The following is a 26400-nucleotide window of genomic DNA, read 5'->3' as shown; positions in this document are numbered from 1 at the left end:
TTTCAGAGGGAGTAATATGTTAGGGTAGAAAATTGAGGGACACCACTAGAGTGTAATTTTCTTTAAATAGGTCAAATTTAAGTATAGTTGTGACAGGCAGTGATACATATGTGTCAAAATTATTATTATATTACTATTTCATAGTAAAGTCCAATTTTAGGAAGCAAGACTGTCAACAAATGCTATTTTTCCAGTGTTCAAAGTAGTTAAAAGTATATTTATTAAATATGCAATCAGATCAAAGAGGATAGTTTCCTTTATATGTTTTTAATCAATTATATCGTGCATTAATTTTTTATTTTTTATTTCCCGGGGACACAAATGGCACTGACTCGGTGGAAGGGCTCATAAAAATTCAAATTGCTGTTATTGTGCATGTAAAATATGAGTGTTTAGGCTATTTTCAGATCCCAGCTCATTTTTTTATTGCCCAAAATTTGTAGAAATAAAACAAATTGATTTTTTATGAGCTATTTCGTTTTCTATTACACTAATTTTATATGTTTTCTGTCCTTTTAAAAGTTACTTGTATCGCCTATCCCGTCAACAGCCGCTAGAGGGCGCTTGTGCACGCTGTGTTGTAAGAGGACCTATTTGTTTGTTCCATTTAGGCCCAGTTCTGAATGGAGCTGCTGGACAGGCCAAAATGGCTGGAGGGGTTCAGGTGTGGTCGGGGGGGACAGTTGGGGGCACGCCATTGGGACAACTCGCACTGCCAAGAAGCCCCCATCTCCAAACCTCACCAACCAGCCCCTCCCTCGCTCCTAACGTGGCCTCCAGCCGCCGGTGCTAAATTAAAACTATCCTGCAGGCTGGCGGCCATTTCTACCTTTTACATGTAAAGCATACGACGTACTGTCTTTATTTATTTCTTCTACAAAACATGTTGTAGGTTATCTGTAAATTAATATAAATATGCCATTTTTTAATATACATACACACACGTCTATGTGTAAAAAAAAAAATTACAAAAAACCTCTTGTGCAAAGAAATGTTAGTGGACCATAGATAATATAATGCTGCTCTCAGAACACATAATCCTGACATCCTTCTATTTTTTCATTGTGCTGAGACGAGGGCGCCCTCTAGTGGTTGCTGCGAGCCATGTTTCTTCCAGGAAGGACGAGCACCGAGCTTCAACCAATAGGAACGCGTTCAGACATCCAGCCCCGCCCATTCGGAGGTTAACCAGGAAGACTGACTTCCGGTCACCATCATCGTGTGCGTAGATTGTTGACAAAACAACGTGAGGTGACTTCAGAAACGCTTGCTGTGACATTTTGATGTCTTTTTCACCATCAAGTTATGTCCGTTTTTTTTGTTTGTTTTTTAAACATCTTCAATTTGCACGAACAAGGACTCAAGATGACATCTTGTGTGTATATTTTCATTGATTTATGACTTGTACGTATGTTGTGGTGAGCAAAAGAAATTAAAAAGAAAGACTGAGTAAAATGACTTTATTATTTCAGCAAAATGTTTGAATGAAAAAGTCATGTAAACATCTTTACGTCCGTTTGGAACATGTTGTGCAAGTATTGCAGACACTCAAATACACCAGCACGGAGTCAATATGCTAACGTTAGCAAGTGATTAGCGTTATGGTGGTGGTGCGTTCAGGCACCGTGGGGCCTCAGAACTTTCTCCACCATGGTCTCGACGTCCTTGAACACATCAGGATCCTCGATGGTGGGCGTGATCTGGGGTGGAGGGGGGTAATGTTTTTTTTGGCATTGTTAGATCGTAATCAACACAGCAACTGATTAGTAATGTAATAATCACTTTTAAAGATGATGATTTTGTCAAATGATTTTTGAGTAACGGTTTGGTGGTCATCCCTAAATAGTGATGTTGTATTCGCCCCTTAAAAAAGGGGATGATTTGGACACATTAAGGATCTTTGACTAGTGTTTTTAAATTTGCTTCTTAAAAAAGGGGGGGATTGTCATATAAGCATCTTTGACCCGTGTTTTTGCATTCACCCTAAAAAAGGGGGATACTTTTGTCGAATAAAGGATCTTTGAACAGTGTTTTTTGCATTCACCCTAAAAAAAAGGGGGATCATTTTGTGGAATAAAGGATCTTTGACCAGTGTTTTTGTATTCCCCCTTTGTGTCATATAAAGGATCTTTGACTAGTGTTTTTGCATTTGCCCCTGAAAAGGGGAGGATTTTATCATATAAAAATCTTTGACAAGTGATTTTGTATTCGCACCTGAAAAAGGGGATGATTTTTGAGTAACGGTTTGGTGGTCTTCCCTAAAAATAGGATGATTTTGTCATACAAATGATCTTTGAATAGTGGTTTTGTATTCGCCCCTTTAAAAAAGGGGATGATTTTGTCATGTAAGGATCTTTGACCGGTGTTTTTGTATTCCACCTTTGATTGTGTCATATAAAGGATCTTTGACTAGTGTTTTTGTTTTGCATTCACCCTAAAAAAGGGAACATTTTGTCATAAAAAGGATTTTTGACCAGTTTTTGTATTCCCCCTTTAATTGTGTCATATAAAGGATCTTTGACAAGTGTTTTTGCATTGGGACCTGAAAAAGGGGATGATTTTGTCATGTAAAGGATCTTTCACCAGTGCTTTTTTATTTGCTCCTTAAAAATTGGGATGATTTGGTCATATATATGATCTTTGACTAGTGTTTTTGCATTTGCTCTTTAATTTTTTCATATAAGGATCTTTGACTAGTTTGTTTATATTCATCACTGAAAAGGTTTGGATGATTTTGTCATATTAAGGATCTATGACGAGTGTTTCTTTAAAAAGTGGATGATTTTGTCCGTCCTATAAAGGATCTTTGACTAGTGTTTTTGTATTCCAACCTGCAAAGGGAAGTACGAAAGATCCTTGACCAGAGTTTTTGTATTTTTTCTAAAAAAAATTAATTATTTTGTCATATAAAGAATATTTGACAAGTGTTTTTTGTATTTTCCATTTAAAAGTGTGGATGATTTTGTCATATAAAGATCTTTGACCAGTGATTTTGTTGCAGGCCATTTAAAAACGGGCTGATTTTGTCATATAAAGAATCTTTGACTTTGTATTTGCCCCTGAAGAAGGGGATGATTCTGTCATATAAAGAATCTTTGACTTTGTATTTGCCCCTGAAAAAGGGATGATTGTCTACAAGAGGATCTTTGACTTGTGTTTTTGCATTTGCCCTTTAATTTTGTCATATAAAGGATCTTTGACTAGTGTTTTGCATTTTCCACTTAATTTTGTCATATAAAGGATTTTTGACTAGTGTTTTTGTATTCACCCCTTTAAAAAGGGGATGATTTTGTCCATCATATAAAGGATCTTTGACTAGTATTTTTGTATTCAAACATGCAAAGGGTATTATTTTGCAATATGAAGGATCTTTGACCAGTGTTTTCATATCCACCCTAAAAAGGGGAATGATTTTGTCATATGAAAGATCCTTGACTAGTTTTCTTTGTATTCACACCCCTGAAAAAAGGGATGATTTTGTCTGTCACATAATGGATCTTTGACTAGTGTTTTTGTATTCACCCTTTTATGAAGGGGATGATTTTGTCCGTCATATAAAGGATTTTTGACTAGTATTTTTGTATTCGAACATGCAAAGGGTATTATTTTGCAATATGAAGGATCTTTGACCAGTGTTTTCGTATCCACCCTAAAAAGGGGGATGATTTTGTCATATGAAAGATCCTTGACCAGTGTTTTTGTATTTGTCCTAAAAAAAATTGAATTATTTTGTCATATAAAGGATCTTTGACTAGTATTTTGTATTTGCCATTTAAAACTGTGGATGATTTTGTCATTTAAAGATCAGTGATTTTGTTGCAAGCCAATTTCAAAATGGGCTGTTTTTGTCATATTAAGGATCGTCGACTAGTGTTTTTGTATTTGCCCTTTAATTTTGCCATTTAAAGGATCTTTGACTAGTGTTTTGCATTTTCCCCTTAATTTTGTCATATAAAGGATTTTTGACTAGTTTTCTTTGTATTCACCCCTGAAAAAAGGGATGATTTTGTCCGTCACATAAAGGATCTTTGACTAGTATTTTTGTATTCGAACATGCAAAGGGTATTATTTTGTCATATGAAGGATCTTTGACCAGTGTTTTCGTATCTACCCTAAAAAGGGGGATGATTTTGTCATATGAAAGATCCTTGACCAGTGTTTTTGTATTTGTCCTAAAAAATTGGGATTATTTTTTCATATGAATAATATTTGACGAGTGTTTTGTATTTGCCATTTAAAACTGTGGATGATTTGTTCATATAAATATCAGTGATTTTGTTGCAAGCCAATTTAAAAATGGGCTGATTTTGTCATATAAAGGATCTTTGACAAGTGTTTTTCCTTGTAGGCCTTTAAAATCGATATGATATTGTCTTATAAAGGATCTTTGATGGATGTTTCAGAATCAAGTAGTACCTTATACGGCTTGCCATTGACCAGGTTGGCCAGCGACGAGCGCGGGATCTTTCCAGAACGTGTCTTGGGAAGTCCGTGGACAAAAAGCACGTTCTTGAAGGCGGCCACAGGTCCCACAGTGTCCCTCACCAGCTGGACCATCTCCTTTGCGATCTCTTCCCGGCCTTGTCTCACACCTGAAGGATGACATCATGAGTGGCTTATGCTTCCTTTCGGGAAGCGTCTGGCTGCTTCCTCACCATTTTTCAGCACGCACAAGGCCAGAGGGACGTGTCCCTTGAGCGCGTCTTCCAGGCCCACCACGGCGCAGTCGGCCACGGCCGGGTGCTGCAACACCGACTGCACACAACACAAGCGTGAGACTGAGACGTTTTTTGAGCCGAACGTCCCTCGAGGGTCCACTACCTCCTCCAAGGCTCCGGCGGACAGCCTGTGGCCGGCCACGTTGATGACATCATCAGACCTGGACATAATGTAGAGGAAGCCCTCGTCGTCCATGTAACCGGCGTCCATGGTGTCATAGAAGCCCTGAAGAAGACACAAACAGTTCAATGATTGTCAGCACTTACTTCCTTGTCTTTCCAACAGAGGGCGCTCTGTGACCACTCAGCATGGCCTCCATCAACAATGGCTACCCGAAGACCAAAATAAAGTCAACAAACCGGGAATTTGGAGAAGTAGATCTCCTTGAAGAGCTCAGAGTTCTGCCACAAGGAGGAAGCAGCACCGGGAGGCAAAGGTAATCTATTACAAAGAGAGTACAGTAGATCCCTGCTATTTGTGGTGTTATGTTCCAAGATCCCCAGCTAATGATGCAAATGTCTTCTTGATAGTCTTCACCAAGGGTGTCCAAACTTATTCCACTGAGGGCCACACACTGAAAAATGAAAGCATGCGGGGGCCATTTTGATATTTTTCCATTTTTAAAACCAATTTATAGTAACCATTAGGGCTCCCCTTTAAATTTGGGTGAAGGTTAAAGGTCCCGGGGACCCAATAGGGTCTCAGTTGTTTAGATGTTAGAAATAAGTCGGATATATTTTTAATACTTTCGACGCGAAAAAAAACAACTGTTTTTTATGGCAAAACCACAAAATATACAATATTTTCCTCCCAAAAATGTTGGAAGTGGAATATAAGTAACTGTAGCCTTAAATAGGTAAATAATTCATGACAACATTGCTTTTGATTCAATATAATTTTTTGAACAATGCATAATAATCTACGGAGCCCCTAAAGGGACATGGGGGGAAAACAATTTTTTGTATAATATTTTATTTATTTATGTATTTATTAGACATGTATCTCGTGCACTTTTTATAAAGTTATAAAAAAAAATTGGAATATAAGTAACTGTAGCCTTAAATAGGTAAATAATTCATGACAACATTGCTTTTGATTCAATATAATTTATATTTATAATCTTTTGTCGTGCGCACGAGATACATGTCTAAAAAAAAAAAAAAAAAAATTATAAAAAAAAAAAAAATCCCCCATGTCCCTTTAGGGGCTCCGTGATAATCCAAAAGGCCCCCACTCATAAAAGTGTAATAAAAAAAAAATAATATATTTATATACAGTACAGGCCAAAAGTTTGGACACACCTTCTCCTCATTCAATGCGTTTTCTTTATTTTCATTACTATTTACATTGTAGATTGTCACTGAAGGCATCAAAACTATGAATGAACACATGTGGAGTTATGTACTTAACAAAAAAAGGTGAAATAACTGAAAACATGTTTTATATTCTAGTTTCTTCAAAATAGCCACCCTATGGTCTGATTACTGCTTTGCACACTCTTGGCATTCTCTCGATGAGCTTGAAGAGGTAGTCACCTGAAATGGTTTTCACTTCACAGGTGTGCTTGAAGCTCATCAATGGATAAAGAAAACGCATTGAATGAGGAGAAGGTGTGTCCAAACTTTTGGCCTGTACTGTATTATTTATACTACGACGCGGAAAAAAACAATATATATTATTTTATATCTTAAAAAAACAATATATATTATTTTATATTAAAAAAAACAATATATATTATTTTTTACTTCCAATGCTTTAATCGCAGTCACCTGTTGGCTCTTTTATTAAACTTTTTTTCTGTTTGTTTTTTAATAGTATTTTTTTAAAAGTACCGTCAGCCTTAAAAAAAATTAGCTGCGGGCCGCAAATGGCCCACCAGTCACGCTTTGGACACCCCTGGTCTACACCTCTTAATACGGCGTTCATAGTTTTTAGAAATATTTAAAAATCAGTTTAGTAACAATTCCATATATTATTATAAATAGTAGTAGCTTATTCTGGCACTCATTTGGTGGCCTTGATGATGATGATGATGATGATGCTTACCCCACAACAATATTTCCCAGAGTGCCCGGCTTCACTTGTTTCATGTCGTCGTCAATGACGGACACTGCAGGAGACGGCTTTAAACAACTGGAAGAAGTGGTTGTTATTGGTGCCCGCGTCTTTATTTACCCTTGTATCCGGGCACAGGTTTGCCTGCCTGCCCTGCAGGGGGCGTCAGCGAGTTGCCCAGGCCGAGGCACGTGGACGTGATGGGAGAGCCCGTCTCTGGTGAGTAGAACACAACACATCAATTTATTGCGTCTTCCATGTTGTTGTTCAACAATTGTCAAGTGCATGCCTGAACATCTAACTATATGGGTGTTTTAGTCAATCACAAGCCTGAAGAACGTCACTTCCTGGGAAAAAGCACAATAGTAACAATGGCGGATAAAGCAATCTTGAGATAGTAGCAAACTAAACAAGTAAAAAATAACAACACACAGACATGCTCTTATTATGACCCAAGTGTATCCAAAGAGTATGCAGTTGTTTAATATCAATAATGGTGTGGAGGCCATGAGAAAGTGGGCCACACTTATTAAATAAAAACATAGAAAAAACTACCAGCAGCGGTAAAGTTTAGATCCATGACGGAAAGAAGAAAGTGAATGAATGTTTATAACTGAAGACATTTACATATATATACAAATTTGTCTTCTTTTTTATTTTAATGAATTAAGTAACATTTATGACAACCTTTTTCCAAAACACAATATAGAATGTGAGATATAACAGGATAATGCATACGTTTATCATTTGTTTTCAAAACGCTTACAAAAAAGTGGGACGCCAAAAATTTACTCTGGGACCCCATTTTTATGACTTGATGGGGTCCCTTTTGAAAATTCCTAGCGCCAACACTGCTGTCAACAGAGGAGAAAAAATGCTTTATTTAAATAAATATATTATTTATAAAGCAAGTTCAAGTGTCATTGGCAAATTTTCACCTAGTCCCGGCCTTGGCGTGCTGCCCGCCTTGGCACGCATATGTGTGACCTCTTTTTGGGATTTCAGAATATGATCAGCCTATACTATAAAATTATCATAAAGCTATAAAGAAGCTACTATGTTATCATGAAGCTACTATAATGTTATGAGGCTATCAATAAAGCTACCATAAAGCTATCATTAAGCTATTATGAAGTTATCATGGAGCTACCATGAACTTATCATGAAGTTAATATAAAGTTATCATGAAGCTACTATGAAGCTATCAGGTTGCTGCGGTGACCCCGTCCAAGAAAAACCCAACATGGCAATGTTCCCTCTAATTTTTCATGTGTGTGAGCAAACGCACAAACTCCCTGAGCATTCAGGGGAGCACATGTGAGCAACATCAGACGTGCACACTGTGGCCACACCAGCGTCACACCTGTCCCAAACCTGACATCATAACAATTTAAATGTTTTATTAAAATAAATTTCTGATAAAAGTGATTTTGCCCCCTTACAATGACAGTAACAAAAAAATGTTTGACCACATGTTTTTCATGACCTATGTGCTAGTATTGTATGTCTGGCTGCGGGTCCTGCCTTTAAAAGAAATGTTACCCCTTTCAGAGATTACATTTAGTTCCTGTAACTTTTTGTCTGTAAAATACATATTTTTATTAGCATTTATGAAATCTAGTGACAACATTTCATGAATAATATCCTAAGATTAACATCTTTAATAAATGGCAGTAAAATAAGCACACATCTGATAGAGGAGTCAGAGTGTTACAACCTGGCATTTACACATTGTGTGGCGTTGGGGCTGTCCGACTTTTTGTGTGGCCATAAATGCAGCACTGGCTAAGTGCCATGAGAGCGTGTGTTGGTGCAGGTGAGACAGAGCGAGCGGCTTCTGTTGATATGACGGATGACAAAATTGGTTTAAGCCAGGTTTGTATGGCAGAAAATGACCAGTTTTTATAGATACAAGTTTTTTTACTCATGTTTTTGGTGTGGTTTTTGCTCAATAAAGTAATTGATGGAATTCCTGTCCGTAAAGTGTCTCGACAGACGATAATTGAACTGTGTTGACAAAGATTGTTTTATTCATTGGGGCCACTCTTGTTGTCACCTGTCACTCACAGAGTTGCATTGCAAAATCATACAGAATAAATTGTAATGTGTTTATTTCGTTTAGAGTTCAGGTGGGATTTTTGATTTTCTGCGCGGCATTAATTTGCTGTGCGCAGAGGACACGTGAGCAGTGCGCAATTGCGCAGGCGCGCACCTTAGAAGGAACGTTGCCAACATGCTCACCAAATGAGGCTCTTCCACACCAAACTCCCCCAACAGTCATGCTGGGAACAGAATGGGGCGTTCCCAAAAGTGTTCCCACAAAGTTGCAAAACATTGCGATACATTCTTCCAAAGTCCCCAAAAGTTTCTGCTAGATTTGTCGCTTTTTTTGCTAACGCGTTTCTAAGTGGCTGTGATTACTCGCTAAATATAGAAAAAGTGTTGCTAAGGTGGCTCCACTGATAATCCTTCTTGCTTTGTCTTCTTATTTTCTGGCAGACCAGCTGCTTTACAACATTTGTACAAGTAGTGCCAAATTGAAACGAGGCGGGTCACAATAAATTAAAACACTTCCACTCTTGTAGTGTACTCTGAATCACAGAGAGGATTTCTTTAACTAGCTACTGAGAGACTATCCAGCCGCTCATAACACACCAAGCAGCCGCACAGGAAAGTGTAATATTTGTCCTAAAAGACGTTTATTCTTGAGTGTGTGAAAATGTCAATACGATGTTTAGCTTTTATAAATTCAATATTAATATTAGGTCACAATCTGCAACAATGCCCAAAGTACGGCATACGGTGCCACAACCCTACCACTTGGGAGCACACATTTGTTGCCTGGCAACACTGCTGACATCAGCACCAACCCCCTCCCTACCTCCCGGCTCCTAAAAATAGCACAGGGATTAATATCAGGCCTCAAAATGGCAGACGGCGAGCAACACGTGCAACACGTCGTCGTCGCCTCTGCGCCGCTTCACCTGACAAGATCCACTGTCAAATATCACCATGGCTACCAGGATAATGATGCTTATGAAGCATCATTCTGAAGGCTGTTTCTAATATGACTTTATATTAATTTAGCAACATGAGAGAGTCAGAATGTTAGGATCAGTCAAAGTGTCTAATACTGGTTCAACCCACACAGCAATTCATAGTACAAAACCCAAAACCAGTGAAGTTGGCACGTTGTGTAATCCGTAAATAAAAACAGAATACAATGATTTTCAAATCTTTTTCAACTTATATTCAAGATATTTAATGTTCTAACTGAGAAACGTAAACATTTTTTGCAAATAATCATTAACTTAGAATTTAATGGCAGCAACACATTGCAAAAAAGTTGTCACAGGGGCATTTTTACCACTGTGTTACATGGCCTTTCCTTTTAACAACACTCAGTAAACGTGTGAGAACTGAGGAGACACATTTTGAAGCTTTTCAAGTGGAATATTTTCCCATTCTTGCTTAATGTACAGCTTAAGTTGTTCAACAGTCCTCTCTGTTGTGGTATTTTAGGCTTCATAATTCACCACACATTTTCAATGGGAGACAGGTCTGGACTACAGGCAGGCCAGTCTAGTACCCGCACTCTTTTACTATGAAGCCACGTTGATGTAACACGTGGCTTGGCATTGTCTTGTTGAAATAAGCAGGGGCGTCCATGGTAACGTTGCTTGGATGGCAACATATGTTGTTCCAAAACCTGTATGTACCTTTCAGCATTAATGGTGCCTTCACAGATGTGCAAGTTACCCATGTCTTGGGCACTAATACACCCCCACACCATCACTGTTGCTGGCTTTTGAACTTTGCGCCTTGAACAATCCGGATGGTTCTTTTCCTCTTTGTTCCAGAGAACACAACGTCTACAGTTTCCAAAAACAATTTGAAATGTGGACTCGTCAGACCACAGAACACTTTTCCACTTTGCATCAGTCCATCTTAGATGAGCTCGGGCCCAGTTAAGCCGCGTTTCTGGGTGTTGTTGATAAATGGCTTTGGCTTTGCATAGTAGAGTTTTAACTTGCACTTACAGATGTAGCGACAAACAGTAGTTACTGACAGTGGGTTTCTGAAGTGTTCCTGTGCCCATGTGGTGATATGTACACTACCATTCAAAAGTTTGGGGTCACCCAAACAATTTTGTGGAATAGCCTTCATTTCTAAGAACAAGAATAGACTGTCGAGTTTCAGATGAAAGTACTCTTTTTCTGGCCATTTTGAGCGTTTAATTGACCCCACAAATGTGATGCTCCAGAAACTCAATCTGCTCAAAGGAAGGTCAGTTTTGTAGCTTCTGTAACGAGCTAAACTGTTTTCAGATGTGTGAACATTATTGCACAAGGGTTTTCTAATCATCAATTAGCCTTCTGAGCCAAAGAGCAAACACATTGTACCATTAGAACACTGGAGTGATAGTTGCTGGAAATGGGCCTCTATACACCTATGTAGATATTGCACCAAAAACCAGACATTTGCAGCTAGAATAGTCATTTACCACATTAGCAATGTATAGAGTGTATTTCTTTAAAGTTAAGACTAGTTGAAAGTTATCTTCATTGAAAAGTACAGTGCTTTTCCTTCAAAAATAAGGACATTTCAATGTGACCCCAAACTTTTGAACGGTAGTGTATAATGGAACAAAATTGGTCAATTTCAGTATTTGCAATTTATTAATGAAGTAGGTATGCATAATATTTTTAATGATATAATTCCTGCCTCTGAAGACAGATACCTTTAACTTATTTATATCTGTTATTTTTCCAATTTAAATGTAATTATTGTTTGTGCACACCTTTCTTAGCAGTAGTTTTTTTTTAATAGCAGGGGTTTTCGTAAGCTTTCAAAACACTGTCGTAGCGATGCTGGCGTTTCATGTGGCCGATAAGGTTTAACGTGTTGAAGTACAATGTTTATTTTCCCTCCGCGGAATGTTTGTGGAACATTTGGTGCAAATAGCACACAATTGCATTCCTCTGAAACAGTGAAGAAGTCCCACACAACCGACGCCATGTTTGTTTACGATGAGCTATGGGCATGTGTATTGATATAAATATTGATAGTATTGATATCAAGGTATTGGTACTGGATCTCAACTAGCATGATGGGATGGATACATTTATTGATGACATCCGTAAATAAGTCGATTTTGCTCACAAAGTTCCTGTGACCTCGTTTGTCAGCGCAACAGAACACCTCTCTCTCTCTCTCTCTCTGCTGCTCACTCAGGCACACATTGCCCCTCCCCCTTTCTTGCTCTATTGACTTTATCCATCCATCCATCCATCCATTTTCTACCGCTTGTCCCTATCAGGGTCGCGGGGGGTGCTGGAGCCTATCTCAGCTGCATTCGGGCGGAAGGCGGGGTACACCCTGGACAAGTCGCCACCTCATCGCAGTGCCAACACAGATAGACAGACAACATTCACACTCACATTCACACACTAAGGACCATTTAGTGTCTATTGACTTTATTTTTCACAAATATCAGCCTGAATTGTAACGTTTTTATTTATTTATTTTTTGTATTATTTATTTATTATGTTTGTTACATTGTTGCTTTTTGGTTATCTTGCACACTTTTTGTAGTTTCGTTTAGTTTATTAAAGGCCTACTGAAACCCACTACTACCAACCATGCAGTCTGATAGTTTATATATCAATGATGAAATCTTAACATTATAACACATGCCAATACGGCCGGGTTAACTTATAAAGTGACATTTTAAATTTGCCGCTAAACTTCCGGTTCGAAACGCCTCTGAGGATGACGTATGCGCGTGACGTAGACCGGCGAACACGGGTATGCCTTCCACATTGAAGCCAATACGAAAAAGCTCTGTTTTCATTTCATAATTCCACAGTATTCTGGACATCTGTGTTCGTGAATCTGTTTCAATCATGTTCATTGCATTATGGAGAAGGAAGCTGAGCAAGCAAAGAAGAAAGTTGTCGGTGCGAAATGGACGTATTTTTCGAACGTAGTCAGCCACAACAGTACACAGCCGGCGCTTCTTTGTTTACATTCCCGAAAGATGCAGTCAAGATGGAAGAACTCGGATAACAGAGACTCTAACCAGGAGGACTTTTGACTTCGATACACAGACGCCTGTAGAGAACTGGGACAACACAGACTCTTACCAGGATTACTTTGATTTGGATGACAAAGACGCAGACGTGCTACTGTGAGTATGCAGCTTTGGCTTGTAAACATTTGATCGCTTGACCGTATGTGCGCAACTTTTTTTTGCGTATGTACGTAACTTTTTTAAAATATATAAGCTTTATGAACCTTGGGTTAGGTGAACGGTCTTTTGGGCTGAGTGATTGTGTGTGTTGATCAGGTGTTTGAATTGTATTGGCGTGTTCTATGCAGCTAGGAGCTAGCAGAGGAGCTAGGAGCTAGCGTAACAAACACGCAGGTGTTTTTATGCAGGATTAATTTGTGGCATATTAAATATAAGCCTGGTTGTGTTGTGGCTAATATAGTATATATATATGTCTTGTGTTTATTTACTGTTGTAGTCATTCCCAGCTGAATATCAGGTCACCCCCGGCTCTCACAGCATCTTCCCTATCTGAATAGCTTCAACTCCCCACTAGTCCTTCACTTGCACTTTACTCATCCACAAATCTTTCATCCTCGCTCAAATTAATGGGGAAATTGTCGCTTTCTCGGTCCGAATCTCTCTCACTTCATGCGGCCATCATTGTAAACAATAGGGAACTTTGCGTATATGTTCAACTGACTACGTCACGCTACTTCCGGTAGGGGCAAGCCTTTTTTTTATCAGATACCAAAAGTTGCAATCTTTATCGTCGTTGTTCTATACTAAATCCTTTCAGCAAAAATATGGCAATATCGCGAAATGATCAAGTATGACACATAGAATAGATCTGCTATCCCCGTTTAAATAAAAAAAAATCATTTCAGTAGGCCTTTAAGGATCCCCATTAGTCTACACCGCAGTGGAGACTATTCTTCCTGTTGTTAGTAAAACATATCATTAAGGGATTATTATTTATTAAAAACACTTTTGTTTCCATAAAATATGTTTCCTGTGATGTCATAATCATAATTAACTAACTTGGGGCAAATTCACAAATTATGATGACATTTTAAGTCAAAAGTATCGGTATCGGCAACACTAACCCTGTATTTACACAGTATCAGATCGATACCAAAATTATCAGTATCGCCCATCCCCACGATGAGCTCAGGTTAAGTTTACAACAATAAAGAAAAGGAGTGCTTAATTTTTACACCTACAGCATACATTCATTGGAATAGTTTTTTGTATTAATCAGTGCTATTTTTAATGTTATCGGATTTAGCAGTATGATGTCATAATTTCTCGTATCTGTGTGATATTTATTGTACTAGAATAACGTGTTTGTGTGAGCTCCACCATAACACACATTATGCATTGTCGTTAGTGACTCAAGTGTTTTCCTCCACATTGCACCATAATAATATTTCCAATATTGTACCAGCACGTAACAAATAGCAGAGTAGAAATGCTAATAATAGCATACTGGGCCATGTTAGTGAAGGTAAAAAGTTGCCGTGTCAGCAGGATGCCCAGTGATTGAGGTGTCTGCACATGGGAATAACGATAAGGGCACCACAAAGCGGAAGCTAATCTCTCCCTAAATGCTAAATTAGCCAAAAAATGTTAATTTAAACAACTTTCCTCTAAAAGGTGAGCACCAGCATTTGAAGCTGAGGAGAGCGAGGTGCTGAGGCGTGAAGAAGGTGAATATCACATTTAGATCGCAGGCTGACAGATATTCACTTCAGTCTTAAGCACCCAGACACACAGAAATGAAGTCGGCGCCGGCGGCTTTTCTTTCCTCGCCGCATAAATCAGCCGATGGAGGGTATTGTTCACAAGTCAGCTGGAACTAAAACCGACAAGTTCAATCAGCTTGGGTGCAACCCAAACGGAAGGGTGCCAAAAAGTGGTAATGAGGTATTTAGGTGGCCTTCACAACTGCATACCGTATCAAAAGGAAATACATAATGAGGGTTATGGAGAACACACAGTCTCTCTAGTCCTTCAATTGTGATGTGCTTTTTTAAATATATAAACTAAAACATTACATTACTAGTACAAACTGACCAAAAGTGTTTCCATAACTAACATGTGCTACCAACCAGACCCGTCTCGTCGCCCAAACGAATGCCCTTTGACCTCCAACAGGGTTGCGCGACATAGACGATATAAATGATATCAATTCAGCCAACGATACAGCTTTTAAGACCATTGTCATGTAGTGATATGCATGTTGATGACACATTCCTACTGTGGCCAGCAAATTTGACAGTGAAAAGCCAGCAAAGGCTTCCACAACGCAATGTAGCATCCTCCCTAGCGGCTAACGTCCCTGCAAAGCACAGCTTCTAAATCACCAATATTAACATACATGGCAGCAAATGAACTGTTTCTTACAAGTATCATTATCACTGTAGGACAAGGACGAGCTAAACATGGTACACTACACATCGTAGGAGGATACAAAAAAACATAGCCAACTGCTAAGCTAGAATTATTGAATGGAAACAAATGGTGGGTGGATCGATACAAATATTGAATGTAACGATACCAAGGACAGTATCAGTATATTGTTCATACTACAGTGATTTGATTGATATTCTTAATATAACAAAAAAACGTTTTTGTTATTGTTTACAAATTCAGGAAATAAGAGCCAATTGTTTTGCTTTTGTTTAGTTATTTTGCACCATTTGCATTATTATAAATGGTGTATAAAAAGGAATAAGGAAATTATTTAAATAATCGATATTGTCAGATTATAGTTGAATGAACCAAACTGAATCGTTTATTGATCCTGAAAATTTCAAGTATTAACATTGATATGACCAATACTGTCCCTGTAACTCTTTGGTGTTGGATCCAAACAAACATTTGTAGTATTGCCCAAAATGAATATGAAGTATTCAAACAACAGAAGAATACATGCATATTACATTTTAACGGAAGTGTAGATCAGTGTTTTTTTTTTACCAAGAACCACCTTTGGAAACGCTTGACTCTCCAAGTACCACCATAAAGGCCGACATTAAAATACAGTAGCGTAGTAGGCCTAAATAGTCATTAAAAACAAGGCAGAGTTTTGATGTATAAAGTATATTGAATACTTTTGGCCACTGTCACATTACACAGTTTTTTTTTAAAAGTAATTATTTGACGTACCACTGGTATAGATAGAAACGTGTTACAACAAAAAGTAACCATATATTATCAGTAAATTAGCAAGTAGATTAACAGTTTTAAGTAAATAATACCATTGACAATGACACAGAATGTCAAAGCATACGTCAGCAGCAATGTTCCCTCTAATTGTTCATGTGTCTAAGCAAACACAAAAACTCCCTGAGCATTCAGTGGAGCACATGTGAGCAACATCACACGTGGCAATACCAGCAGCACACCCGTCTCAAACCAATCTTTTATAATAACACTCAAATGAGAGGAGTCATTTTCATGAGATTATTTTGTAATATTAGTGATTTGGCCCACTTGCAATGAAAATAAAAGAAATCTTGTTTTTCATAAGCTATGGATTAGTATTGTACAATATGTCTGGGTGGGGGTCCTGCTTTGGAAATCATTTGTACCCCTTTCAGAGATCACATTTAGTTCCCCTTAAACATCCTCATGTTGCACAATGAAATGTAAGCATAGGATGAAGTGTGCATTCCTGTAACTTTCTCTTGTAACAGCATTCCATGATTAATAAAAATAAATTAACATTAATAATAAATGACAGTAGAATAAGCACACGAATGACTGAGGAGTCATAGTGTAACTTTGTGTGGTGTTTGAGTTGTCCGACTTTTTGTGCGGCCATAAACGCACCAGTGGCTTAGTGGTATGCGTGTTGGTGACAGATGACAAGTTGGTTTTGGCCTGGTTTATACGGCAGAAAATGACTAGTTTTTCGAGATAGAAGTTTTTTACTCATGTTTTTGGTGTGGTTATGGCCAAATATAAACATCATCATCATCAGCAGCCGTTGTCAGTCCACTGCTGGACGAAAGCCTCAGCATGTTTCTGCCATAGTGAACGATCTCTCTTGGCGTACTCTTCATGCTGGTTATTACCCTACACCTTCCACGCTGGCTTGGTGCGGGTTGGAAGGGGTATTTTATATCAGAGATCCTTCTCCTAGACTAATTGCCTTACTGGGCTGTTGAACAGTTTTGCTCAATAAAGTGATCGATATAATTCCTGTCCTCGAAGCATCTCGATAGACGTTACAATAATTGAACGGTGTTCAATTGAACGGTGTTGACGAACACCGTTAGGGCCGCTTGTTGTCATTTGCATTGCAAAATTACACAGAATAAATGTGTTTATTTTGTTTAGAATTCAGATTGGATTTGATTTGGTGCGCGGCATATATTTGCTGTGCGCAGAGGACGCTTGAGCAGTGCGCAATTGCGCATGCGCGCACCTTAGAGGGAATGTTGGTCAGCAGTTAGATTGGGAGCCTTTTTAACCCGTTTAGAAACGGTTATATTATCATTTATATGCCAAATAATACATAATGATACATATTGTTATTACGTGAGGCTCCAATATATATCATGATAATTAATTTTAGGCCATATTAACCATCCCTAACCTCCACCTTTACAGTCCTGCCTTTGTGACGTGCATGTTGAGTGTGTTCTTCTGTCCGCGTGCTGTGATGGCCAATCCGCTACTCGCTCGTAACGCAACTGATGCTAATTAGCTTAGCATTGAGGAGCATTTGTTGTGTTTTTCCCAAGCTTTTACAATCCGCCCAACCTAGGTTCTGGTACCACAGACGCAAACTGAATACATCATTTTAGGCTTTACCTACCCGTCTGCCACCAGTGATCCAGGACTGGAGCCCTGAAAGTCCTCTTTGCCCACTCCAGCGTCTCCACGTCACAGCGCTCTCCTGCCAGGAATATGGACCTCAGCCTGGAAGGACACGCGTCTGTCAAGCATCGCATCCAAGTCTACGATCAGAGTCAGGACGCTTACTTGGGCAGGGAGTATGCAGCCGCGCTCTCGGCGTGGGGGTCCTGCTGGCGAATGGCTCGAATGGCGGTGGGCGCTGTGAACATGCCGGCCGCGCCGTGTTCGGACAGGACGCGGAAGAAGGCGCCGGGGCCCGGAGTCCCTACGGGTTTACCCTGAAGACAGCGAGTCACAAAGTTAGTGTATTTTTCTTTTTCATTCCACCATCTTTCTGTTTCAGATCTACATTCAACCCCGGCTCTCTTTCCAGTGAGCCGACGGGAATACAAAACAGCTTCAACTGTCACTTCCACTCTCCCTCACTGTTTGGGTTTGCAGAGTTGGCACCAGGAGCCTCGATGGGATATCTGGAGGTGAGTTTTTAAGTTGAACGGATGGATAAAACCGAACAGCCTTTGTGGTCTATGTTGGCTAGAGGCTAATGTTCAACTTCAGGCAGACGTGTCCGTACGACAATGAAGCATCTTTTCTTGGAGTAGCAGCTTGACTAGCGCTTTTGCAATAGGTCTTAAAAAAAAACAGCAGAGCGCTCCTGTCAAATAGAGGATCTTTAACTAGTGCGCTTCTGTCAAAGAGGATCTTTGACTAGTACTTTTGCAATATGTCTTTAAAAAACAGCAGCGCGCTCGGGTCAAAAAGAGGATCTTTGACAAGTGTGCTCCTGTCAAATAGAGGATCTTTGACGAGTTATTTTAGAATTTGTCTTTAATTAGAAACAAAACAGCAGAGCACTCCTGTCAAATAGAGGATATTTTAGTAGTGCGCTCCAGTTAAATAGAAGATCTTTGAATTGTAGTTGAGCAATATGTAATTTAAAAAAAAGAGCAGAACGCTCCTGTCAAAAAGAGGATCTTTGACTAATGCTTTTGCAATATGTCTTAAATAAAAACAGCATAGCGCTCCTGTTAAATAGAGGATCTTTGACAAATGTGTTGCGGTCAAATAGAGGATTTTTGACTGATTCTTTTGCAAACGGTCTTTTAAAAAACAGCAGCGTGTTCCTGTCAAATAGAAAATGTTTGACGAGTGCTTTTGCAATAGGTCTTAAAAAAACAAGAGAGTGCTTCTGTCAAATAGAGGATCTTTGACTAGTGCTTTTGCAATATGTCTTTAACTAGAAAAAAAACAGCAGAGTACTCCTGTCAATTACACGTTCTTTTACTAGTGCGTTCTTGACAAATAGAAGATCATTGACTGGTACTGGAGCAATATGTATTTTTTCAAAAAGAGCAGAACGCTCCTGTGAAAAATAGGATTTTTGACTAATGCTTTTGGAAACAGTCTTTTAAAAAAAAACAGCACTGTGTTCCTGTCAAATTGAACATGTTTGACTAGTGCTTTTGCATTAGGTCTTAAAAAAAACAAGAGTGCTCCTGTCAAATAGAGGCTCTTTGACTAGAGTTATTGCAATAGGTCTTAAAAAATACCAGCGTGCAACTGTCAACTAAAGGATCTTTGCCTAGAGCTTTTGCAAAAGTTCCTTGAAAAACAGCATAGTGCTCTTGTGAAATAGAGGATCTTTGACTAGTGTTTTTGCAATATGTCTTTAATTGGAAAAAACAGCAGAGCACTCCTGTCAAATAGAGGATCTTTTACTAGTGTGTTCCTATCAAATAGAAGATCTTTGACTCGTACTTGAGCAATATGTATATTTTTAAAAAGAGCAGAACGTTCCTGTGAAAAATTGGATATTTGACTGGTGCTTTTGCAATATGTCCTAAATAAAAACAGCATAGCGCTCCTGCTGAATACAGGATATTTGACAAGTGTGCTACAGTCAAATAGAGGATCTTAAATTAATGCGTTTGCATTAGTTAAAGGTCTTAAAAAACAACAGTGAGCTCCTGTCAAGTGCTTTTGCAATAAATAAAAAACAGCAGAGTGCGCTCTAATGTGCGCTCAATTGCAGCGGCAACTACTGTATGTCCCTGGTATTCCATGCTGTCTGGATATTAACATTTTTTTATTAGCCACACTCCCTAAATGATTAATCAAAGCAACCAAACGTAAATTGAAGCTGTTTTGCAGCTCTAGTCATATTCATTGAATAATCTTGTGAATTTGTCTCTTGATTGTTGAATGTGACTATAACACAGGGAAAATATTTTATTCAAATAAACAATTTTTTTTAACTTACTGCTTCGATATAAAACAATGTGCTACAATAAAAAAATGTAAAATTATTATTATCGTGTTTAACTACATGACATTATTTAAGAACAAAGTGACTAGTGTAAAATAACACAAATGTCAACAAAACAACAAAAATAACTTCCATTGAAGAGAGATATTGGTTAAAAAATAAAGTTAATAGTAAGTGAAGTGGGTTTGCCTGAGTGAGCAGAAGAGATAGCGAGAGTCAGTGCACTGTTTGCACTGACAGACTCGGAGAGACACTGCGGTCGCATAAACGCTGAGGAAAAGCGAGTAGTTTGCGAGAACCGAGAAACTGCCGCTTAAGTATCGATCCCATCTCGCTATTATTGATCCAATACCAATACCCACCTTGCTATTAATACTATCAATATTTAGATCAATACGCACACACTTAGCTTTTGCAATGGGTCTTTGAAAAAAAACAGCACAGCGCTCCTGTCACTTAGAGAATCTTTGACATATCGCTTCCGTTTTATTTGACTTAAGACTGTATTAATTATTATTATTATGTACAAAATAAGAATAATAGCAAGAGAAGGAACAAGGAACTTGATTCATTAACATTAAAAGAGACACCCACCTCATAGAGGATGGTGGTGTTTCCATGGAGCAGAGGAGCATAGCAGATGTATGAGTGGCCCACCACCCAGCCCAGGTCTGACGCCGCCCACCAAACCTGCAACAAAAGTCAACATATGATTTCGGAAAAATAGCATCAGCAAACATTTGGATACAGAAGCAATGCTAGAACTCACCTCTCCAGGCCTCAGTCCATAAATATTGGACATGGTCCACTTGAGCATCACAGCGCACCCTCCTGTGTCTCTCACCAGCCCCTGTGGTGCAGCAACAACATATAGCAATGCATATCAAAGGAAAGCCTACCCGAACCACACCTTTGGGGTCCCGGTGGTGCCGGATGTGTAGAGGATGTAGAGAGGGTGGTTAGAGGCGACGGGAACACAGTCGTGGGGCCGAGCGGCGGCCATTTCCACGTCCCAGTCCAGAGCTAAGTCCCCACTCATGGATACTCTCTCCTGTGAGGACAAATGCGTCTCAGTTTTTTTTAATCTGCCGTGCAGTTTGAGCTGCACACACTCACCATATTGTCTCTGCAGTAGATGAGCACTTTGGAGGGCCTGTAAGCGCTCAGCTCCAACGCTTTCTCCACCAGAGGGACGTAGGCCACGCGGCGGCCCGGCTCGATGCCAAACGAGGCAGTGATGATCATTTTAGGCTGGAAAAACCCCAGTATTGATTAGGGCTGTCACAGTTAACGCAGTAATAACGAGTTAACGCTAATTTCCATAGTGAACCTGCGTCAGAAGTGGTCAGCGTGTGAGAGAGCTAGTGTGTGTGTCTGTGAGAGTGTTTGTGTCCAAACCAACATTTGCATGAAGCAAACATTGTCCAGTGAAAATATTTTTTGTAAGGTACACTTAATACAGACAAAAAACTTGTTTTGATCTCAGATTAATCACTATTGATTATGAGTAACTATGGACAATACAATTAATCACGATTACATATTTTAATCTTTTGACAGCCCGAATAATATTGCTAGTTTGTCAAGCTAGATCAGTGGTTCTTAACCTGGGTTCGATCGAACCCTAGGGGTTCGGTGAGTCGGGCTCAGGGGTTCGGCGGAGGTCAAGACACACCCAACTCATCGTGTAAATAAAAACTTCTCCCTATCGGCGTATTACGGATACGGCAACAACAGTCACACTGATTTGCAGGTGTGTAATTTGTTGTGAGTTTATGCACTGTGTTGGTTTTGTTCTTTGAACAAGGTGATGTTCATGCACGGTTCATTTTGTGCACCAGTAATAAAACATGGTAACACTTTAGTATGGGGAACATATTCACCATTCATTAGTTGCTTATTAACATGCAAATTTGTAACATATTGGCTCTTAACTAGTCATTATTAAATACTTATTAATGCCTTAAACGGCATGGCCTTATTATAACCCTAACCCTAACCAAATAACTCTAAATTAAGTCTTTGTTACTTAGAATATGTTCCCCTAGTGTCCAAAAAACTCTAAATTATGTCTTTGTTAATTAGAATATGTTCCACATACTAAAGTGTTATCAAAAACATAACTTTGTCTTGAATTTGAAAAAAAACAACATTTTATTTTTCACTAAAGAAGGGTTCGGTGAATGCGCATATGAAACTGGTGGGGTTCGGTACCTCCAACAAGGTTAAGAACCACTGAGCTAGAGCAACAAAAATCAGACACTATAATGCAGCGGTACCTCAGTTTTTCTACAGGTTTTCGAGAACATCCATCCATTTTCTTCCGCTTATCCGAGGTCGGGTCGCGGGGGCAGCAGCCTAAGCAGAGAAGCCCAGACTTCCCTCTCCCCAGCCACTTCGTCCAGCTCCTCCCGGGGGATCCCGAGGCGTTCCCAGGCCAGCTGGGAGACATAGTCTTCCCAACGTGTCCTGTGTCTTCCCCGTGGCCTCCTACCGGTCGGGCGTGCCCTAAACACCTCCCTAGGGAGGCGTTCGGGTGGCATCCTGAGCAGATGCCCGAATCCCCTCATCTGGCTTCTCTCGATGTGGAGGAGCAGCGGCTTTACTCTGAGCTCCCCCCGGATGACAGAGCTTCTCACCCTATCTCTAAGGGAGAGACCCGGCGGAGGAAACTCATTTCCGCCCCTTGTACCCGTGATCTTGTCCTTTCGGTCATAACCCAAAGCTCATGACCATAGGTGAGGACGGGAACGTAGATCAACCGGTGAATTGAGAGCTTTGCCTTCCGGCTCAGCTCCTTCTTCACCACAACGGATCGATACAACGTTTGCCAAATGTCTGCCCCGGTTTTGTTTACCGTCTACCATTATAAGTACGGCCCAACATTGCACGCAACAAACTAGTCAATTTGCTTCGGTTTTCGTACAATTTGGTTTTCGTCTGACCTTTGGGAAGAGATTATGAAAACCAAGGTACCAAATTACTTCTTCCTAATACACACTGCCCCCTGCTAGACTAGGAGTTGCAACATGCAAACAAGTCACGATTTGCCCCCAACTGTTTATTGACAGGTATGACAATATAGTCTACATGCCTGACTTGCCTTTTTCCCACTTTCAACTGTGAGTAACGTTTTTAATCGAAACATGTTGACAAAATGTGTTGTTCAAAATTTGCTTATTTGTAGTTCACCAGCTTTCTCACTAGGTGGAGCCAACACTGAAATGCATAGCAGTGGTCGACTAGAATGCATTTCGTAAAAAAAAAAAACATTGACTAAGAATATGGATACTCGCTCACCTTGGCGTGATTGATGCGCACGGAAAGCTCTTTGGACGCGAAGCCGCCAAAGATGAGGCTGTGCGGGGCGCCGATGCGGGCGCATGCCAACATGGCAAACATGGCCTGCGGCACCATGGGCATGTAGATGACCACAAGGTCGCCTTTACTCACGCCGTTTTTTATCAGGACGCCGGCTAGCCGCGACACCTGAAACAAAAAACAGATAAAGATGTTTTCATGGAAGAGAGTAAGTAGACTAACGGTAATAACCTGCTTCTGAAGTTCTCTGTAGGTGATGATCTGTTTAGTTCCCGTCACAGGACTGTCATAAATGATGGCCGCCTGAGCGCCGCGACCTTCTTCGACATGGCGGTCCACGGCGTTGTAGCACATGTTCAGCTTGCCGCCCATAAACCTGACAGGAAAACACAACAAATTTAGGAGTTTTTTCTAAAAACACCAGCAACGGTCTATCTTAATTGGAGGCGAGGTGGCTTGAGAAAAATTAATAAAACCGGCATTTCTGACCTGTTCAGCTAATTTCAGATCAAATTAACCGATTTTAAGTTCTAATAATATGCACGTAAATGGAGTCTGGAGAAAACACCATACATGACATATGTACCGGAAAAAAATCTATTTTTCATGGGATTACATAAGGTTCTTACAGTATTATGTAGGGATGATGTTCGAAACCGGTTCTCCCGGTTGTTCGATAAAAAAAGAACCGTTCGATAAGAAAAGAACCGATTCCATGGACTCAAATCCCTTTTTGAGAACCGGTTCCCTTTATCGAGGCCACTATAGTAAAGAAAAAGAGTTGGTTCTTTATTCGAATCCCTGGGAACGAATCCCGTCCCACAGGAAATGCCCTGTGACACGTCCCAGGAAATGGCGTAGCTCAGTCATTAGACGGCAGATACAGAAGCAGCAACAACAATGGACCGGAAAAAAACGCCTCAAGGCATGGCTTCATTTTACAAAAAAATACGACGAGGAAACGGCTATCTGCAATTATTGCCAGGCTGCTCTCATGTAAGGGGGGGAAGTACAACAAGCATGATGAAACATGTTCAGGCCGTACATAACCTGAAGGTTAGAGAAAGGTGTTGTGGAGTCATTCCTGGAGGAGGCCACACTGATGGACCCCAGAAGGATGTTCCAATAGCAGCAGAAGTGCACTTTTTGGAGAGCTGTATTATTTTCAGTTTCGTGCCCAAGGGACTGATTTTATTTAACACTATATTATTATTCATACACCTATAGTGATCACAGAAACAGGTTGTTTTTGTGTTACTGTATATATTTGTTTTTCTGAAAAATCCCACTTAATATACTTTAGGTAACAACAGTCAATATTTATTTTTTTTATTTTATTTTTTTAGGGGGGTAACAACAGTCAACATTTAATTATTTATTTTATTTTTTTCTTATAAAATAAAAGTGAGCTTTTGTTAAACCAAATATTGTGTGTTTTTTTCCATATACAACAACCTATCTGGATTCGATAAGAGAATCGATAAGGAATCGGTTCGATAAGAGGATTCGATAATGGGCTCGAACTCGATAATTTCTTATCAAACATCATCCCTAGTATTATGTTCTCTAAGGGGACATTTTACATTCCACTATAAGACTTTATACTACAAGTCAGATGCATTACATTTAAAGAGCACAGACAAGCCTTCATTTTTAGACCAGTAATAATAACCAATAGCTAAAGCTAGCTGCTTGGAATGCTAGCTGCAAACAAGCTAATCTGTTCTTTTAGAGGTAAACACTAATACAAGTTAGGTTTTATTCTCTTTACCAATGTTATTACTGCCCCATACACAAATGGCATGCATGTGTTATTAATGTTTACTCACACGTTTGTTGACTTTCCAATTTATGTGTTTTAAATATTAGCCAAACAAAAATGGCGACCGGAATTTGACTGTTTATTATTTTTTGCAGCTCTTAAATACTAATCTTAATTTACCAGCATCGTGTGATATTTGTAAATGACGTGTTTCCAAATAAGCTATTATGTCAATATAATGTTAATGTTATTTGTTATCAATGTTTACTCGCACATTTGTTAACCTTTGACTTTGAGTGTATTTATTAGCCAAACAACGACGGCGACCGGAAATGACTGTTTGTTTATTAGTTTTTGCATGGTGTTTGTATATTCAGCAAATGTTTCCAAATGAGAAATTATGTCAATATTATTTCAACGAAGAGAACAACGAAATTATCCAAATAGATTTGTATTTGGATACGTACACATTTAAAACGGCACAATTTAAAGTGAAACTGTTGTTCGGTCGTAAAAAAAAAAAAAAAGAAAACAAAATAGGAAGTGTATTTTAAACCTGCACACATTATAAAGTTATTTTTTAAAAGAACAAAAAAACAAAACAATAAATGATGACGTATTACCAAGCAGATAAATAACGTGATGTGTTGTTTTGGACAGTGGTGCGTTTACGTCACACTTCCTCGGGTCGTCTTTCTCACTACCCACTCAAACCTACCACTTTGGGAACACGGTGTCCTCCAAATGCAACGTTTTGCTCCACGGTTCGAACCAGCGAATGTCCTGGCCAACTTCGGCCCAGTATTGAGCGGGTTGGTCCCGGGCAGAGGCGAAGGCTCGGTGGTAGTCCGCCTGGCGTGCATCGTCCACGCAGCCGCGCCACGCTGCCGCTGCTGCAGCCGCCGTCCCTTTCTCGCCATGTTGTCGTCGTGCACGAACATTCCACAGTTGCCTACCAGAAGTGCACCTGGAGAGGACGCGTTGGATTTGCATGTGCATCGCTATTGCAAAACTTTCTCCCGAGTTTTCTGCGACTTCCGGTGACGTCAGGGGGGCACCTGAAGGGAGAGAGGGTGCATCTTAGGAATGTGAACTATGTACTGTACGTGACCTTTACACTTAACACTCGTAAAAAGCTTCAAATGAAGCCACGTTTAGACATTTAAGAGTACTTTACAGTAGAAACAGTATCCTTATTATCTTTGTTTTAACAATAATACCTTGCCAATGGAAAACAAATCTCCAAAAGTGCTGCAAAATCCTGTGTCTATGTCCACCTTAGCTCACTTTGCCACTAATGAACGTGCCCTTTCTTCAGGGGACAAAGAAGAAGGCGTCCCTTCAAATGCATTTGTG

General features: G+C 39.5%; 2 protein-coding genes across 13 annotated transcripts in view; one reads left to right on the top strand and one right to left on the bottom strand.

Annotated features, from left to right (window-relative positions):
* ppfia2 (PTPRF interacting protein alpha 2) overlaps window positions 1-1834 on the top strand; it is a 149266-nt gene extending 147432 nt beyond the window's left edge. For 3 of the 9 annotated variants that reach the window (XM_062064699.1, XM_062064698.1, XM_062064702.1), the window contains one exon: window positions 612-1833. In XM_062064699.1, the coding sequence (XP_061920683.1) occupies window positions 612-768 (157 nt within the window). In that variant the 3' untranslated portion in view covers window positions 769-1833. Of the gene's footprint in view, window positions 1-611 lie in introns of all 9 variants that reach the window. The other 6 variants (XM_062064703.1, XM_062064701.1, XM_062064706.1 and 3 more) reach the window with 4 other exon arrangements.
* Window positions 1450-26400, bottom strand: acss3 (acyl-CoA synthetase short chain family member 3). Of its 4 annotated transcripts, XM_062064707.1 has the most exons (17): window positions 26265-26400; window positions 25763-26102; window positions 23514-23658; window positions 23262-23450; window positions 21078-21212; window positions 20872-21012; window positions 20731-20811; window positions 20556-20651; window positions 17822-17973; window positions 17655-17758; window positions 6895-6990; window positions 6766-6829; window positions 5079-5160; window positions 4822-4944; window positions 4656-4755; window positions 4417-4592; window positions 1450-1700 (listed from the first exon to the last, which is right to left on the bottom strand). In XM_062064707.1, exons 2-17 carry the CDS (start codon window positions 26041-26043, stop codon window positions 1617-1619), a joined length of 2049 nt encoding a protein of 682 aa, XP_061920691.1. In that variant the 5' UTR covers window positions 26044-26102; window positions 26265-26400; the 3' UTR covers window positions 1450-1616. The 4 variants fall into 4 exon arrangements, with proteins under 4 accessions (XP_061920691.1, XP_061920693.1, XP_061920692.1 ...); XM_062064709.1 differs by lacking the exons at window positions 25763-26102; window positions 26265-26400 and adding an exon at window positions 25317-25369; XM_062064708.1 differs by lacking the exons at window positions 25763-26102; window positions 26265-26400 and adding an exon at window positions 25112-25267.

Source organism: Entelurus aequoreus, linkage group LG12 (assembly GCF_033978785.1).
Source record: "Entelurus aequoreus isolate RoL-2023_Sb linkage group LG12, RoL_Eaeq_v1.1, whole genome shotgun sequence".
Taxonomy (NCBI): domain Eukaryota; kingdom Metazoa; phylum Chordata; class Actinopteri; order Syngnathiformes; family Syngnathidae; genus Entelurus; species Entelurus aequoreus.
The sequence above is the reverse complement of the archived record's forward strand: the minus strand, read 5'-3'. Positions and strand labels throughout refer to the sequence as shown.

What these genes read in the sequence shown, in the direction of transcription:
- acss3 (XM_062064707.1), bottom strand. Translation starts at nt 26,043, where the DNA reads ATGCACATGCAAATCCAACGCGTCCTCTCCAGGTGCACTTCTGGTAGG. An exon ending in ACAGAGAACTTCAGAAGCAG is followed by an intron (nt 23,451 to 23,513) that starts GTTATTACCGTT and finishes TTTTTGTTTCAG; the next exon opens with GTGTCGCGGCTAGCCGGCGT. An exon ending in CCGCCGGAGCCTTGGAGGAG is followed by an intron (nt 4,756 to 4,821) that starts GTAGTGGACCCT and finishes TGTTGTGTGCAG; the next exon opens with TCGGTGTTGCAGCACCCGGC.